The sequence below is a fragment of the Puntigrus tetrazona genome, chromosome 8, assembly GCF_018831695.1.
Source record: "Puntigrus tetrazona isolate hp1 chromosome 8, ASM1883169v1, whole genome shotgun sequence".
Lineage (NCBI taxonomy): Eukaryota > Metazoa > Chordata > Actinopteri > Cypriniformes > Cyprinidae > Puntigrus > Puntigrus tetrazona.
Genome location: NC_056706.1, coordinates 12,764,108 through 12,780,690, shown reverse-complemented (window position 1 = coordinate 12,780,690; position 16,583 = coordinate 12,764,108). Strand labels below are relative to the sequence as shown.

Here is a 16,583-nt window from a genome sequence, read left to right as displayed (position 1 = left end):
AACCGGTCAGGAAGGAGACAGAACAAGCCTTCTGGTCTTCGGAAACAGGGACGAGTGTCAGCTGTCACCGGAAAGCACGAAACGGCACCCACTGTGACGACGACACCGGCACTCGGGCGCCTCCAAACACGAAACTGCTACGAAAACCCTCGGTAAACTCCAACCTCCGAGAGCTACAGATATTCGCTCCGCCTGTCGCTGTCAGAGCCGCGGTCCGGAATGGATACGTGTCTGGACGTCGAGTAAAACAAATTTCGCCATGTATGAGCTGCAATATTCTCGGTTATTTTTTTCCCTGTGAGAACAGACCGTTGGTGCCTCCTCACGAGGCGCGCACTCTCTCCTTCTCCGCCGCGCGAGCCGCTGAGCCTCGGGGGCGCGGTCAGAGTTCGAGAGCGAGCCAGAACGTCAAGTCCTGATGGACGTCGAAATCGACCAATCGATCAGCAGCATGAGACAGTAGCCCCGCCTATTTAAAGAGAGCGTGCGAGATTTGGGAAGCGGGTGAAGACGAGTTATCGCTGGGGCTGTAGTAGGGGGTTCAGGGCCAAATTCTGACCTCAGGCAGAGCTGGGCGTTGAAAAAAAATACTTGGAAACATTTTCTGAAAAATACAAGTGAGGGACTAAGTATGACAAAAGGCCCCACGGTGAGCATGTTTTACATGAACTCTCCATATATGACCTGTAGAGCCATGAATTCTATAAATGCGTTCTATATGCAACCGTCAAACGTAAATAATTAACTATTGTGATGAAAAAGAAAAACTGATTAATTGATTTGAGTTGCACAAAAGCACTGTCGATTACTAGAAGGGCTCACACATTCACGCCAAAAGCGAAGGAGTTCCCTGTCAGTAAATATAGAGCAGTCGATCTATTCTCGGGTCCTCATTCAGGTCGCAGGTAAAGCCGTTGCCATGGCCACACAGAACCTACCTTTAAATCCTCCAGTCATTTTCCTCGAGGTACCCCCCTTGCGCCCCCTGCCGGGTAAAAAAAGATCATCTTGACGTGAGGATTTCCTCTCACCTTAAAGGGACAGCTCACCCCAAAAATTGAATTAACATTTAATCAACAAGTTTTAAACCTTGACAACAAACCTTGACCACAAAGTATTATGTTAGGGCAGAACTAAAAAGTTCACAGACACATTTTGCATGGTTATTAGTTATTCAATATTTTGTCAAATTCGTCATGCTTTCCGGTACCAATAAAGATTAAGGACTTTCACTGTTTGCATTTAATTTATTTTTAATTATTGTACATATATTATACATGCATGTATACACACTGTATTTTATACATATAGCTTGAGTGAACGTGTCAGGTACTTTTAGGCCTTCCTGACAGTTGAAAGATTGACACTAAAAACCCAAGTCTGTTGCCTTGGAGAAACTGGGACAGAAGTGCACCGAGGGAAACATGCCCACTGGAATAATAGATGTGTGACTTCAGAGGACCGTTTTCTAGAACAAATCAGAGTGTAATTTAGTTTTCACTATCTGGTTACTAAAAAAGATCCTTATAATGAATTTTCACTGGAGACTATATAAGCTATTTTTCCATTATTAATTCTGGCAATTATATCAAGACTAAACCACAAATCTCTGCTGCAGTGGATAGGAGGGGATTTTTTTACATGCTAGGGGATTTTTGCTGCTTGATCAGAACTCATGACCATATGACCCAAGTCATGGCACAGCGGTGGGATCATCTGTAAATATCCATGAGAAGTTAAAGGCACAAAATCACTCACTGACCACTCACTAACTCAATAACATAAACATAACAAATAACATAAAAAAATAAACTTAAATATGAAAACAACCAGATAAAAGGAATTTCTTTAGACAGTGGAACAAAGCTAACTGTTGGGATCGGTATGAAGAATAAAAAAAATCACAGAAACTACATACCGTTTCAAATGTTTTATTTTACAGACTTTATAATTCAGAGACTATTAACAGGCCATACCAAGAATTATTTAAATCACATTATAGCTTTAATTTCTCTGTTTAATATATTACAGTATTTATGCAAGAATTCTGAACCCTTTTAATATTAAATGTGCCGTTTACTAGGACAGTGCAACTGTAGGAGAGGATTTTAGATGCCGCAGTAAAGGCAAGCAACTCAGATGGACAATTCTAATCCAAAATGAATCATGCATTATTGCCCAATGTGAAGATAATGTCCTTGAGAATATTAGCCTCTCCTCCAATCACGGTGCTCCTAGTACTTCCACCTTCGGAAGATTTTATAACAGTTACAGAAACAGTCAAAGTCACAGAGGATTATCACTTATAAAGATATAGTTATTCTACAAATTCCTATAAGAAGTGTTACATACATTTAATGTACAAGTGATCCATTTCAAATGATTGAGAGACAACATACTTAATAAAATGCTTTACATGTGAAACAAACATCCAAACGGTAGTTTCTCTCTACATAATCTCTGAACAAACATGCACACTATTCACAAACTTGCGCAGGACATTTCATTTCCGCCCACACCACAGATAGCAGTGTTATTACTAACTGATCGAAATCATTCAGTCAAAAAAATAAGCTAGAGAAAGTTTTTGCTTGTTGCTTCCATTAAAAACATGACACATTCAGTAAAACCTTCACCGATCTACATTCATTGATAAAATACCTTCGAGGATTACAGACGAATCTCTGTAACAAAACCTCCCTTTGTCTGAATCGAAACAGTCGTGTTAAATGTTAAGCTGGTGTGAACGACTGACCTTTTACAATTTCGTGTTGTTTTTGAGCTACAAACCCCACGTGCACCCTGAGGTCTACAATGAGGTCAAAAGCTAATCTGAACACTTTAGAATTTCAACAGTAACATATTCATTAATAATAAAGTAGTCAAAGTAACGAAATGCTTGTAAAAATAAAGAAATACAATATTACAATTCCAAAGCCCATAAGAAAGAATCAGCAAATAGGTTTCATATGAAGTAAATCCAGCTGCAGACCTCCCCACTTACTCCAAGGAATGGAACAGTCTGAGGTGTTTGAAACAGTCAAACCACAAAAAGAAATTTAGAACAGACAAAAAAAAAAAATCTTTCCAATTCTCCTTATTGTGGGTATATATAGTTAATACATAGGAATCTGTGGGATCTCCTGCATAGATGTGTCTGTAGAGATCATCTAATTGATCTCATCGAGTGCAATGTTACATTTGCCCAGCAGACATTTTGCTCTCTGAGTGTCTCAAAGCATTACCATATTCTCATTCTGTAGGTTCAGTTTGTTTTTCTGCCAAGCCATATGCAATATGAGGTTGAGTTGCCTTGGTAACTGCACTCACAGCGTGCAGTACCGCTGTTGTCCAGCGGGGGCAGCACTGCATCTCTTTTGAGCAGTGGACATCACAAAGCTCAAATTGCAGCTGTGTTCTATTACTGTGGCAACACAAAAGAGAGCTCAGCACTGAGGGCAACCGGGTGCATTATTTTCCTCACGATGATCGCTATGGCAATACACAAGCCATGCCCCGCAGTGCTGATGCTTTTGAAGTTAAACAGGGAATATAAACTCCCACAGAACCCTTACTGGCCATATTAAAGCTTAATTGGATCTCTAGGTCAAAGGTCATTTACTAATGACCTCTTGTTAACCATAGATATATAAAGGTAGACATCACATAGCATGTAGACACCTCAGAAAACGGTAACGTTTCAAGATGCCACAACGCTGAGCAGCCTCTGGAGACAAAAAACGCCAAAATTTCAATTCCCGAAGAAACTGGACAAACTTCCAATGGTTCGTGTTTGCATTAACTCAACATTAGAGGTTTAAAATTACATTACCTTTTAAATGTCAACTTTGTCTTTTTGTTTTGTTTGTTTAGCAAAACCGTCCGCTGAAGTTTATTGCAGATCTAGATATTCATAAATGCATATAACTACTGTTGCAGACATACGGACTTATGAATATGATGGAAGGCTTATGTGTAGCAGCACATAAAAACAGCCACTAATAGGGCATCTACCCAGACATATCTATGTTATCACCTAGGTTAATCAGAATGAGAGTAGTTTTGTCGGCATGTAGCGCAATCAAACATCTCTTGATGAAAGATTCAGTCGAGGTCGGGCCTTAGGCAAACGTGACAGCTAAGACCCATGAGGGGTGGGGAGTCTCTCCAAGATCCAGGTGCTCACCTCCTCTAAGACAGACTCAATTGTTTCAGGTAAGTCATGATGCAGGGCATGGAAGGCTTCTTCATATACCTGTAATCACAAAAACATATAGACACACGTGGGTCAGGAAGGCATAAACTGTGCAAAATCATTTTAACTGTAAAAGAATGTACAAATAGTATTTAGTATATATTATATAGTATTTCTTACTATATATTATCCACATTCTACTACGTAAAATATTATATTCTGGAGGTAAAAATATGTTAAATGTACAAAACACATTTTAGTAGCAGGATGGCCATTCTAATTCAACAGAAAAGGTCTAAAGTTTTTTCCATAAATATGTTTATATTTTTTACTGAATTTTTAAATAATTCAGTAAAAAAACACAGCTTTTTACGGTAAAAACGAGAGGATTTTATTTACATAGAGTTCATGAACATGGGTGGAGGTCTATATGTGTTTTTATTCAAGAGCACTGCACGAATGTGCATCTGGATCGGGTTATCCCGTGATATACAAAACATCTTTCTGGCAACCATGTTGCACTCCAAAATATAGATTCTGTGATCATTTACCAAACCTGTGTGATTCTCTTTCTTTTGCAGAACACAAAAGAAGATATTTTGAAAAATGTTTTAACAATTTTTGCTTGCATTTTTCGGCCCATGTTCATGCACGGTTGATTTACCTTTAACTTTTTATCAGTGCTCTTGGCCTCATTATACATTAAATGAGCGCCTCTGATGTCACACAGCTTGTCAGCGTTGCCATGGAGAATGAAGAAGGGCCAAGTGATGTTTGGTAATTCTCTCTCAATACGAGCTGCTGCTTCCATCATCTGCATTCCGAATGAGATACGCAGCCCTCCGCGATAATTTAGCTCATCTGTCTCATATGCCTCCACCTAACGGAGAAAATGGAGATTATGTAGGATTACAAGCATGATCCTAATATAACAACTCTTTGCTTAAGACTACAGTGTAAAATAAACCTAACAAATTACAATGAAATCCATTTGACTGATAATTATGTTGTGTATTATGGCTGAATAAATGGAAACAGCTGTTTCTGTGAACGTAACAGTATTCCAGGGCCAAGCTATGAAGAAAATGACATGCATATGTTATCACTACATATATGCTTCAGTCTGAAAGAGTAGGTTTACTGTGTAAATACTGTTTCAAAAGCAAACATTGTAAACAACGTTGCCAGATTGTCTACATAGCCCTATTCAAACACTGACTGTCAGTGTGAAATTTAAGCACATATACATTGCCCTACTTTTACAGAAAACCTTTGACATAGATTCCTGTACCTGTTTGGGATCCCGTGAGACCCATTTTGACTCGATCGACCCGAGAGAGAGTTTGGGAGTCAAGCGGTTTAGAATTTTAGCCATGAAAACCTGCAAAGACACAATAAAAAAAACACTGACACTATACCAAAGAGAACTGAACATTTCTGTCACACCAACTAATGAATGAACGAATTTACATAATTTAAAAACTTATTTTTAGAAACATTCTCAAATCTACAAATTAAACAAATAACAAAAATTCTAATATTCACATATTAAATAAACAGACAGTTGCCCGTGAGTTTAAGGAATAGTTCACCCAAAAATGAGAAATAAATATACTATGGAAGTCAGTGGTGACCCAAAAAAGCTTGATTACAAACTTTCTTTAAAATATCTTCCTTTGTCTTTGGCAGAACAAAGAAATTCGTACAGATTTGGAGCTACTCAAAGGTGAGTAAATGATGACAGAATTAAAATGTTTGGTTGAACTATTCTTTTAATCCACACTAAAAATGTATCTATAAATGTATAAAATGTTATTGTTTTAGAAAAATACTGCAAAAAAGCATTATGTATTATTTTTAAAAAGCTAAATACTTTACAAAAAAAAAATGTGTTTAAGATTAAACAAGATACTCAAAATACTTCCTTACAAATGCTATTTGGATATTTTATGTTAAATGTAATTGTAGGTGATTGTTAGGTGATGAAGAGGCAGAGATTTACTGAATAGAGAAATGACTGCTACACTGCTGAGAACTCCACTGCTGTTATTTGACAGCTGACATTTAAAAGCTATTGTCACATTATTGCATTTAACGGTCTAACTACAGGGGGCAGTAGATCTAATTTACAGCCCCATGTTTCAGTGCAGGCAGATATTAAATGTAAACAGTTGGGCAGAAAGACGAACTGACTGTCACTTTTTACCTTGAAGGGTGTAGCAGATTCAGGGCTCAGTTGAACCAAGGGGCCTATGAGAACCACACCTGCAAAATCCTGTGGTCTCTCACAAGTGGTCAGAATGGAAATGGCACCTCCCTGTAGTAAAACAAACAGACACAGTTATGTTATTGTAAACAGCAAAATATAGTTAGTTGTACTTAGTGATGCCTCGCATGTGTATATTCCACAGTTTATAAACATTTAACATTTCAGTTAGGCTACTGCTTATTTTCTTATAACAAAAGGGATCCACAGATATATTTTCAGACATGTTTTTTAATTCCGCTTTGTAAAAACAAATCACAGATTATTAGCTTAACAGTGATTATTTTATTTCATTTTGTTGTTTTATAATTTCATGCTTATAATTTATAATTTCACACCTTATTTCAAGGTCCTTGGTATCAGAAAATTGAAAAAACCCTGTGTTATAATTTTCTGTTGGTTATACACTGAAAGAAAAACTCTTAATTCAACAATAAACATGTTTTCTGTCCTCACATGGGTAAATCTGAATGAGAAGCCTCTAATTTGTAATTTTCGGATGCTCTGTTCCTCTGCTTTCTTCATCTTGTTTCTATTATGATCCTATCTATGAATATTCATGAGTAGAGGCCGGGATTCAAAAGAGGTGGAGAGATTAAAGAACAGTTCCCACCACATTTCTAAGACACTCCAATAATGGGTCTTTTTTAAGTTACACACTCACACACAAACACTTTTAGTCTAGACGTACAAAACCAAACACACACTCACTTTAGACACACTGCAGATGCACACTAACACTAAAAGCTTAATCAAGAAAATAGGTGGTCTGCTTTGATTTGATTATATAAGGTAATTGCTTTTTAATTTGGAATATTTGCATCCTTGGGAGTAACTGGGAGTAAAGTTTCAAACGAGCACCCAACACAGGGATAATTACACTCACAGCTTGCATCTGTACGTGCCTTTCCCTTACACACACACACACACACACACACACGTTATTATACGACATTGATCATTTTCATCTGTAAACATGTGCTAGGAAAGCAAATGTTTATTCAGCCAGTAGCTTCAGTTCCTCAGGTCTCAGGAAGTGAAAAGTACAAGGACACATAGTCCCAAGGTAAAAAGATAATTGCTCATTTCTTTTCAGGAAGCATGTTTAAAATCATTTAATTTTCCATATTTATTATCAAACACTGTGATTACATAAGGACCAAACAGTCTATTACATAAGATACTAGATTAGAGAGTAAATGAGGGGAAAAACTAAATTAAAGTTGAGGAAAAAGCACAAACACAATGTACTATTTAGAGTTCAAATCTGCACTGAAAAAAAGAGGAGAGAGGTGCATTTTGGGTACAACTTTAGACAAAGGACTTCTTTAACAGGACACTCATGCAGAGAGATATTTATACTATATAAGTGTCCCAGGATTTTGTGATGGTGATGTTCCACAGTAATACAGTGTATATACATACATCTAGAAATATTTCTAGTCTGTATAGGGCTCATGAAGCTTCTTGAGTATGCAGCTGGTCTGTTTTATTAATAGGAACTGTTGAGCAAAAACAGAGGTAAAGAGCTTCCAGCTGGATTTTTTGTTCACGATCAGTCATGCACAGTTTGGGTTTAACACATACTGAACATGGGAAATGCAACAAAGCAAAATCAAAAGCTCTTCCTGTGGCCTCCACCCCATGAGTCACAGACAGTTCAAAATAGTTTACTTTATTTTTTTCAACAGTTGTACTTGGCTTTAAATTGTTTTTAAACAGTGAGTTAAATGTTAGCATAGAAATTTCCCCTCAAAAATATTTACATCTTGGATCTGAATATAAATGTAGGAAACATGTAAATATGAATTTGCACATTTTTTGGTGGCTGCAAAAACTGGTGCGGCATGAAAGCATGAATACAATACAATACAAATCAATATGTAAAAAAAGATGCCACAAAATGTTGATAACATGCCTAACTATGCAAAAGGTTCATGCTGGCTAGGGAAATTATCTTTCTCTATTAATATATATATATATATATATATATATATATATATATATATATATATATATATATATATATATATATATTTTCCAGCTTTTACAATTAGCTTGTGTCTCTAACAATAAAAATACTATAACGTTTTAAAGATCATTTTAATTCTATGAGAATAGTGAAGCCCACACCATAACTTTCAAAATGACTTTTCAATCAAATGAAAAATAAAAGCATTGAAACCAAATTAGAAAACTGCAGCATGTGCTTTTAATAAACAGAACATTATCATTGATGTGGACACTAATGTAGTTCCATTACAGTTATTGTTCTAGGTGTGAACACAAAGAACAGAAAGGTCTGTAGAGAAGATGTGACCTGGCTTATGGAAAAACTATGTCCTACCATTGAGTGTCCAATGATGAAGACTGGCAGCTTGGGGTACCGGCCTTTCATAATGTCAATGTGCTGGAGGACGTCTCTGACGTAAATCTGGAAGTTTTTGATATCCATTCTCTCACCTTCACTCTGGCCATGACCAACTGAGACGGTAAGAGAAAGAGAATTAAGAATGTAACGTGTTTCCATTTGCCCGTGTCTTTGTGTATCAGCTTTCCTTTGAAACAGGAAATAAAAGAGAGCTGTCACTCACAGCAAAATTCTGACAGCTTACAAAGAAGAGCTCAGGAAATTTTGGCATATAACTGACATGACATTTAGTCAAGTAAATTAACATAATATTAACAATCCAACAATAATATAGAAAAGAATAGAATAGAATAGAATAGAATAGAATAGAAATAAAAAAAAGCATGTGGTATACAGACATACTGAGACGTGAGACTGCATGTTAGAGAAGGAGAGACGCAGAAAGAGTGTAAGAAACAGAGAGAGACTGACTGTAATGGTTTCTGTTTGTTGTATTTCAATAGAACCAATTACTCACACCGAGACACCAGACAGTCCAATCACACACTCACACAACCCCAACTGCTCATCACAAGGTGGCTTGCTGTCTCTCTGTGAATCATTAGTTACCATGGCACTGCCACAAAACGGCTTTAACATTCTGTACACATAGCACCTGCCATTTTCTGTATTCTCTACTTGTTTCGTGTCATTTCTGTCATTTCTCAACTCCATCCCCCACTCTAAACCCAGGATGTCCATGCCCACAACATCTGCTGTAAATGACAGGAAAACTGGTTGGATGGATTACAAGGAATCAAATGTGGGCGTAAAATAGATTTTTCACCCCACACTCTCACAGCCTCATAAAGAGCACGCCCTCCTACACCACCCAAAACACTGCTGCACTGTTGCTAACCAACAAATCTGCGTGTTGGGGATTTTAGCCGTTTGATTAGGAGTCTGCCACTCACCGTGATCGTGGGCGAACACCAGAATGCCATGCTGGGTCAGGCTGTGAGCAATGTCAGCATATCCCCCACAGTGCTCTCCTGCTCCATGGGCAACAAACACCAGCGCCCTGATGGAAGAAAACACACATTATTGATTTGGGAAGACAATTCAAAAGAATTTTAGAAAGCTGGTTCTGATTCCTTTTAACATGTCTATCCTTAATGGTGTCATTAACAATTATTTTATTTGCTCTAAAAAGTGTATTTACTAGCGCTGGGCAACGATTAATTGCTAGTAATCTTCAAAATGAACGTTTTTGTGTACATAAGTTATGTGTGTATACTGTGTATATTTATTATGCACATATAAATACAAATACATGCATGCATATATTTAAGAAAATAAATGTAAATATTTTTACATATATAGTATATAATATAATACATGTGTGTGTCTTTATATATACATATATACAATATATTTTTGGTTGTGTCGCCTAGCTCAGGTTTCCTTGAATATCTATAACAGAACTTATTAGACTTATTCTGGTAATACCTACAGTAGTTCTCACTAGTTGCTAATTAGCATGCCTGTTATTAACATATTGGCTGTTTATTAATACTTATAATGCACATATTCTGAACAACTCTAATATCCAGCACTTAAATTGAACAACTACCTTACTAACCATTAATAAGCAAATTAGTTGTTTATTGAGGCAAAAGTCGTAGTTAGAGGTTTGTTAATAGCAAGAATCGAATCTTATTTCTTTTGTACCTAAAGGTAATATGCTAATCAGATATCTGTATGTTATGACACATATAATTGTTGTAATCTAGTTTAAATAACACATAATGTGATGTGATAGGAGTTGCAATCAGCCACTAAGGAAAGTGTTCATTAAAAGTTCCAATGTAGTTGAATGAACTCCTAATAGGGGACGTGATTTCTCATGAACGCTAGTGCAGGAAACTTGGTCAAAAGGTTTTCAGAACTCGTTGGAAACTGCACGTCCGATAATCGTTAACAGAAGCGAAAGTTATTCAGTTTGGTATATTTATACCGGTGTTATTCAGAACCATTTCTCGGTTTCCCAACACATGAGAAATACAGACACATCCTACTAACAGTCTCCCACCGGAATAACAAGATATGCTTATTAGCAGCATACACACTAAAACCCAGAAAAAATAAGGCTGAAAGAGACGAAGGAGAGAGAGATTGAGCAAGAGAGAAAATGGAAATAGCTTTATTAGGTCCGAACTTGTGTAGATTTGCTATGACCTCAATGCAGCCTCTAATCACTAACAAAAAGAGTCTTTGTAAGTGTATAATGGACTCACATGGTCTCAGAGGACTAAGAGTGGGCATCTTGCTATCTGCTATTCTTTCTATCCTTTCCTCTGTCGTACTCAGAAATTTATTTACTAAAAATAAAGCCTCTCAGTCTCAATGGAAACTCAGTACAAGCTGGAAATTTGGTGTAAGATAAAAATGCAAGTGTTTGTGATTATGATCATCCTTAGATCAAAACGCTTTTGTCCTTGAACCCTGGGAATGGAGTTTGCGAGGCAGACAGAGAGACTACTGTGTGTGTTTGCTCGAGTGTGTGTGTGTGTGTGTGTGTGTGTGTGTGTGTGCACGTCTTTGGAATTCCAAAATAGATCTAAAGTAGTTAAACTACAAAGTAACAACATCAGGGGAAGAGCAGAGATAAACAGATACTGAAATCAGTGCGCCTGTACAGTTTTGGCTATACTTGTGAGGACCGAATTGGTTTGTGTAATTTGGCACTGCTCTAACAGCTGTATAAATATCCATGTTTGGTAAAGGAGTTCTTCTCCAAATGCCATTAGACAGACGAGGATGGACCACACTGATCGGCGTGACCCAATTTGTTGGGCCATATATGAGTGTGTTTCAATTCCCCTTTACATTAGTTCAATGCCCAGCTTATCTATTGAGCGATCTGTCAATCATTACTGGGGTCATACAATGGGCTACTGTGGTCTTTTCAACTTTCACCCACTTCCTGTTTCTCTGGCTGCGTCTGGTGGCATCAGCACTGGACATGTGCGTGTTAGCGACTGTACGGGGACACCGAGAGATGATGTCTGGGCTGAAATCAGGGTAGTTCTGTTAAATGTTAAACCAAGCAGCGAAGTGGTAAACTCAAAGTGAAGTGTAAACACTTCAGCCACTTCAGCTGCTCACGTCTGTCATACCAGTTCTTTTAAGTAGAAGTTCAACTTCCAACAGTCAACCTTACTACGTTCGTGTTTGCTCTCAAAGGTTGGTTTGGTGTAGACGTCACACGTGTGACAGCGAGTGCTAGGAGGTCCACAACCATTGTGAGAAGAAAATTTACATTTAGGGCTGTCAATGATAGCATGTTCAAGATATTAATGAAATATACAAAAAAGAAAACTATTTTTAAGAAACAAGCAGATAGAACATTTAAAAAGCTTGTTTTTTCAGTTTTCAGAAGCAGTTACAAAATAAAAATAAAACTGATAGAGGGTCAAGTGTCTGTATCAAAAGATAAAATAAATAAAATAGTATTATTATAGAGTTAGAGGGTCAAAAAAAAGATGCAAGAGATGTGTTTTAGCTGTTTCTTGAAGATGGCTAAGGATACAGCTGGTTTAATGAATAGTTTGAAAGAGTCCAAGTCTAGACAAAACAAGACCTTGAACAAGGAGCTCTGAGGCATGTTCTGAAAGAAAGGGCTCGATCTTCCTAATACTGTAAATAGCAAATCTGCACGACTGGGCAGTTTTAGAAAAAGTTTTCATTTTAGCCATTTTTATGTATAAAATATATGGACACCTTTGTACTTTATGTACAGGAAAAGAAGCGTGTTTGCGGCGTTTGGTGTCAAAAAGTTTTAAAACCTAGAATTAAACATAAAACGTCTACACTAAGCGTGCAAAAAGGTGGAAGCCGAATTTTGGCCTTATTTAGATGATACATAATGTTACATAATAGAGTCAGTTTATTGTAGAGTGATGCAAAGCATTCTGCAGTTTCCATGTCCTAGCACTCTAAGCAGAGATGTTTCTCAACAGCTAGTAAACAGACACAGAACCTTCAAGTGATCAAACCCAGGCTAAATATTTCACCATAAACAGAATGAGAGAGTGCAGCGGACGGGATCCTGGTAGCATTCCTTCAGATGTTTGATATAAACATGTCTGATGGCTGCATTAGTTTCACATTAGCTGCTCTGAATCCTTCCCTTTTTCATTCACATGGGATAAGCTACATCCAAATCCCAAAACAAAATATTTGTGGTTTTGTAATATCTCACTGACGATCACAAGGTTTTGTGGTTTATTGGTTTACTGTTATTATATATGCCAATGAACATGCACAGATACACACACACACACACACACACACTTGTCATATGCGCTATTACCGACAAGCATTAGAGATCAAATTAGTCTGAGAGAGGGGAAGAGGTGGTAACTATGGTAACAGCATGCTCCCCTGGGCCGCGCCATGGCCACTTCAGGGTGAATAGCCGATGGCAAAACAACAGCTCTGTAACTGTAGGCATAGAGGGTTTGACCTGTTTGACATAATCGTGACACCCAGACAAACACTGCCTGAATGTGTGCAGTTCCGTATATCGAAGCATCTGACTAACCCACATGCTCAAAAAATATGACCTGTTTTTATAATTACTCAGTAGAACCACAGCAGATGACACTAGAAAAATGTGGCAGATCTGTACTGTGAGAGTGTGTGTGTGTGTGTGTGTGTGTGTGTCTATAAGTGGTCATAAAGAGGCCACGAGCAGGGGCTTCCGACTCATGAAAGCCAGGACATTCCCTTCAGCAGAGAAAATCAGCGGGCCCCTTTCTTATTCACTTCAACCAGATGAGTAATTCAGAATGATATAGTCATTCAACAAGATAGTGTTGGTAAGAAACTGGATTTATATTCCTTAAAAACACTGTGAGCGAAAGCAGGCACTGCCCGTAAGATATAAATTCTCTGTAAAGTGAACCTATTATTATTAATAAATTCATTTGCACGGCATGTGATGTCAACAGGGTGACACCCGTGATGAGCTGAACGGCTCTGTGTGAAATAAAGCAGCTTTTCTAGAAGACTGCTGTGTCTGGAGTCTTCATTTTGCATGTTTTTGCATCAATATAATGTTATCTCTCCAAACTATTGTTCATTTTTTCAGTGTCCGTGGTATACAGCCTGTCCAGTGTGATGAACAAAAAGCGTGCATCCAAATACGCTACAGTAAGACAAAAAACAGTAGGCACATATTAATAGAGTATGTATGTCACAATTATTCTTGGAAAAAAAGTAGATCTACTACTTTCTGAAAATATACCAAGATGGACACTTTGCTATCCCATGAGGCCACAGGAGAGAAGTTGTGAATGGCAGTGAAGCGATTTCAGATATTACAGTTATCAGTACAAATCCTTCATTGAATTCGCTTCATCTATCATTTCATCTATCCAATTACAAGACAAGTTAACAGTGTTTTTTAGTGTTTGTCAAGATTATTGTTTACGAAATTTAATTTAGAAATATTCCTCACTCTTAATAATATGACAACATAGATAAAGATGTATTTTCAACAGTGTTTTAATTATTATATATATTTTTTTATTTGTAAAGAAACATTAAAACACTTAATTCTTTGGTTTATGCGTGAACTATTTTATTTAGCAGTGCATGTACATGTTGCTAACTGCGCCTTTAAATACAGGACTTGACTGTAAACTTCCCTCGTCTGTTTCCTCGCTCACCAGATTAGACATCATGTGATGGACCGGCAGTTTGCAAAAGTGATAAAAGAGAACCAAGCGGAAAACCGCAGATCAAGCCACACTTAACGTGTACTGCATGATGAACCTTTACTGCTGAAGCCTGTTAGCAGTTTTGAATACGTGTCGCGTTTTGAAGTAACCGGTGAGGTGCTGGAAAGTAAAGGGCAGGCTTTTGAAAGTGGGCTAAAAATAAGCTCCGTAAGGAAACATCCGCAAACGCTTATCAGTCTGTCGTCCTGCTCTGCCGGAGGCTGCAACGGGAGGATCTTCCTTTTTATCCCAAGAGGCCTGACCTAATCTGTATCTGTTTTGCATATACACGTATCGCACTTACTTCGGAGGACTGTCGGGCTCCCAGTAACGGCAGAACAAGTGCAGTCCGTCGACGTTGACGATGTGCGGCAGATCGGTGTAAGGGACACCTTGCGGCGACCGACGATTCCCCTCGGGTTCCGGCATGTCCCCACCGAGGGCTGAGTCTGAAATAAACACACGGAGCGCCGTCAGAAGCTCGCTGCTGTACCAGTACGAAACAGCAACGACTAACAGGCAGGTGGCTAGCATATGCATCCCGGGAATTTCATTCATCTGGTGCGGCGCACCGTGCAACGACCGGCAGAATGTTTTCAATGACGGTCGCTTGCGTCAGGAGCACCGGAGCGATAACACGGACTGTCCCGACCCCTCAGCGGCGTTTACACAAGCACGCGCGCGCTTTCAAATGGACCGACGATTCAAAGAGAGTCTATTGTCATCGCATTGAACGGTTTCCTGTGGACGGACGCAAAAATAGCGCGTGCACAGCAGGACTGTCAGTGAATGACAGCGTGACAAGGCGCGAGAGAAGCTTGAAATGCGTAGACCTGCCAGTTAATTTCAGCCCAATCTATTTATTTGGGTCGATAGAGAATCGAGGCCAGCACAGACCGATTTATTTAGACTGTCAGAGCCGCGGTTAACCGACCCATTCTCTCAACTCAGAGAAACGCTGAATGACAGGACACGCGTTTGTTTTCATGCATTACACAGATATAACACGGGCTGGTTCTCGACCAATAGCCTTGTTTGTTTTTACGACAGACGCAGAGTATTATGTTTGCATAACCAATATACAGAATTGATTAACGGTACCTAAAATGACTACACTATAGCAATAAATGCATTTTCATTCTTAATACTTTATTAATAATAATAATTAAAAAGACTAATAAATAATAAAACGCACACAACGTCGTTTTGCCATCTAAATTGCCATTGTTTTACATTCCACGGTCTGTTCGTCTAACTACTAAATCCAAAATAAAAGTCAACAGTGATGACATTTAAGAATGATTAGCCTATTATTTATGAAACGAGAATTGTCTTTTTTATATTTTTTTCATATTTATGTCTAACTTGTTCTCCAAAATGTTCTGCATGTTTTTAGCTGACAAGTGTCAGTATCCCTAAAAAATGTCATCAACCCGATTGTCCTCTATATGACCGTTATCTACTTTTTAAGTGGCCAATTCTTTCTAGCTTTGTACATTATTTGTACGCACACCAAAGATAAAACGGCCGTACCTCAAAGCTCTGAAAACTATTTAGTTATCTAAAACAAATCCGTGTTTCTATCCCTAACACGTAAACACGCAGCTCTTTACAGAACGTGAATTCCCGCGACTCGGCGCGCGTGTCTGGCATAGATCATGTCTATTAAAGAGTGCTTCGCGTAGGTGACTCCCCAATACACGCAAAATCATATTCACTACATATTACACAGTAACAAATAAAACCAACCGCCTACCTGGACCTGCTACAGACTGAATCCTGGAGACAGAAATCAAGTCAAATAGTGCAGTCAGTGATCCGGTGCTGGAGCCGGTCGCTCAGCCTACTGCTGTTTCCCGCAATGGGCTCAACTCTGATCCGCTCACACACAGATGCTGAGCGGCCGCCCGATGGGTGGAGAAAGAATGAAAGAGGAGCTGTGTGAGAAACCGCCAACACACACACACACACACACACACACACACA

General features: G+C 38.3%; 1 protein-coding gene across 2 annotated transcripts; it reads right to left on the bottom strand.

Annotated features, from left to right (window-relative positions):
- Positions 1-1,915: 1,915 nt before the first annotated feature.
- Positions 1,916-16,512, bottom strand: mgll (monoglyceride lipase). Of its 2 annotated transcripts, XM_043246831.1 has the most exons (8): positions 16,354-16,512; positions 14,902-15,046; positions 9,786-9,892; positions 8,809-8,945; positions 6,402-6,512; positions 5,487-5,576; positions 4,860-5,075; positions 1,916-4,255 (listed from the first exon to the last, which is right to left on the bottom strand). In XM_043246831.1, exons 2-8 carry the CDS (start codon positions 15,024-15,026, stop codon positions 4,139-4,141), a joined length of 903 nt encoding a protein of 300 aa, XP_043102766.1. In that variant the 5' UTR covers positions 15,027-15,046; positions 16,354-16,512; the 3' UTR covers positions 1,916-4,138. The 2 variants fall into 2 exon arrangements, with proteins under 2 accessions (XP_043102766.1, XP_043102765.1); XM_043246830.1 differs by lacking the exon at positions 16,354-16,512 and having other exon boundaries at positions 14,902-15,547.
- Between the last annotated feature and the right edge of the window lie 71 nt (positions 16,513-16,583).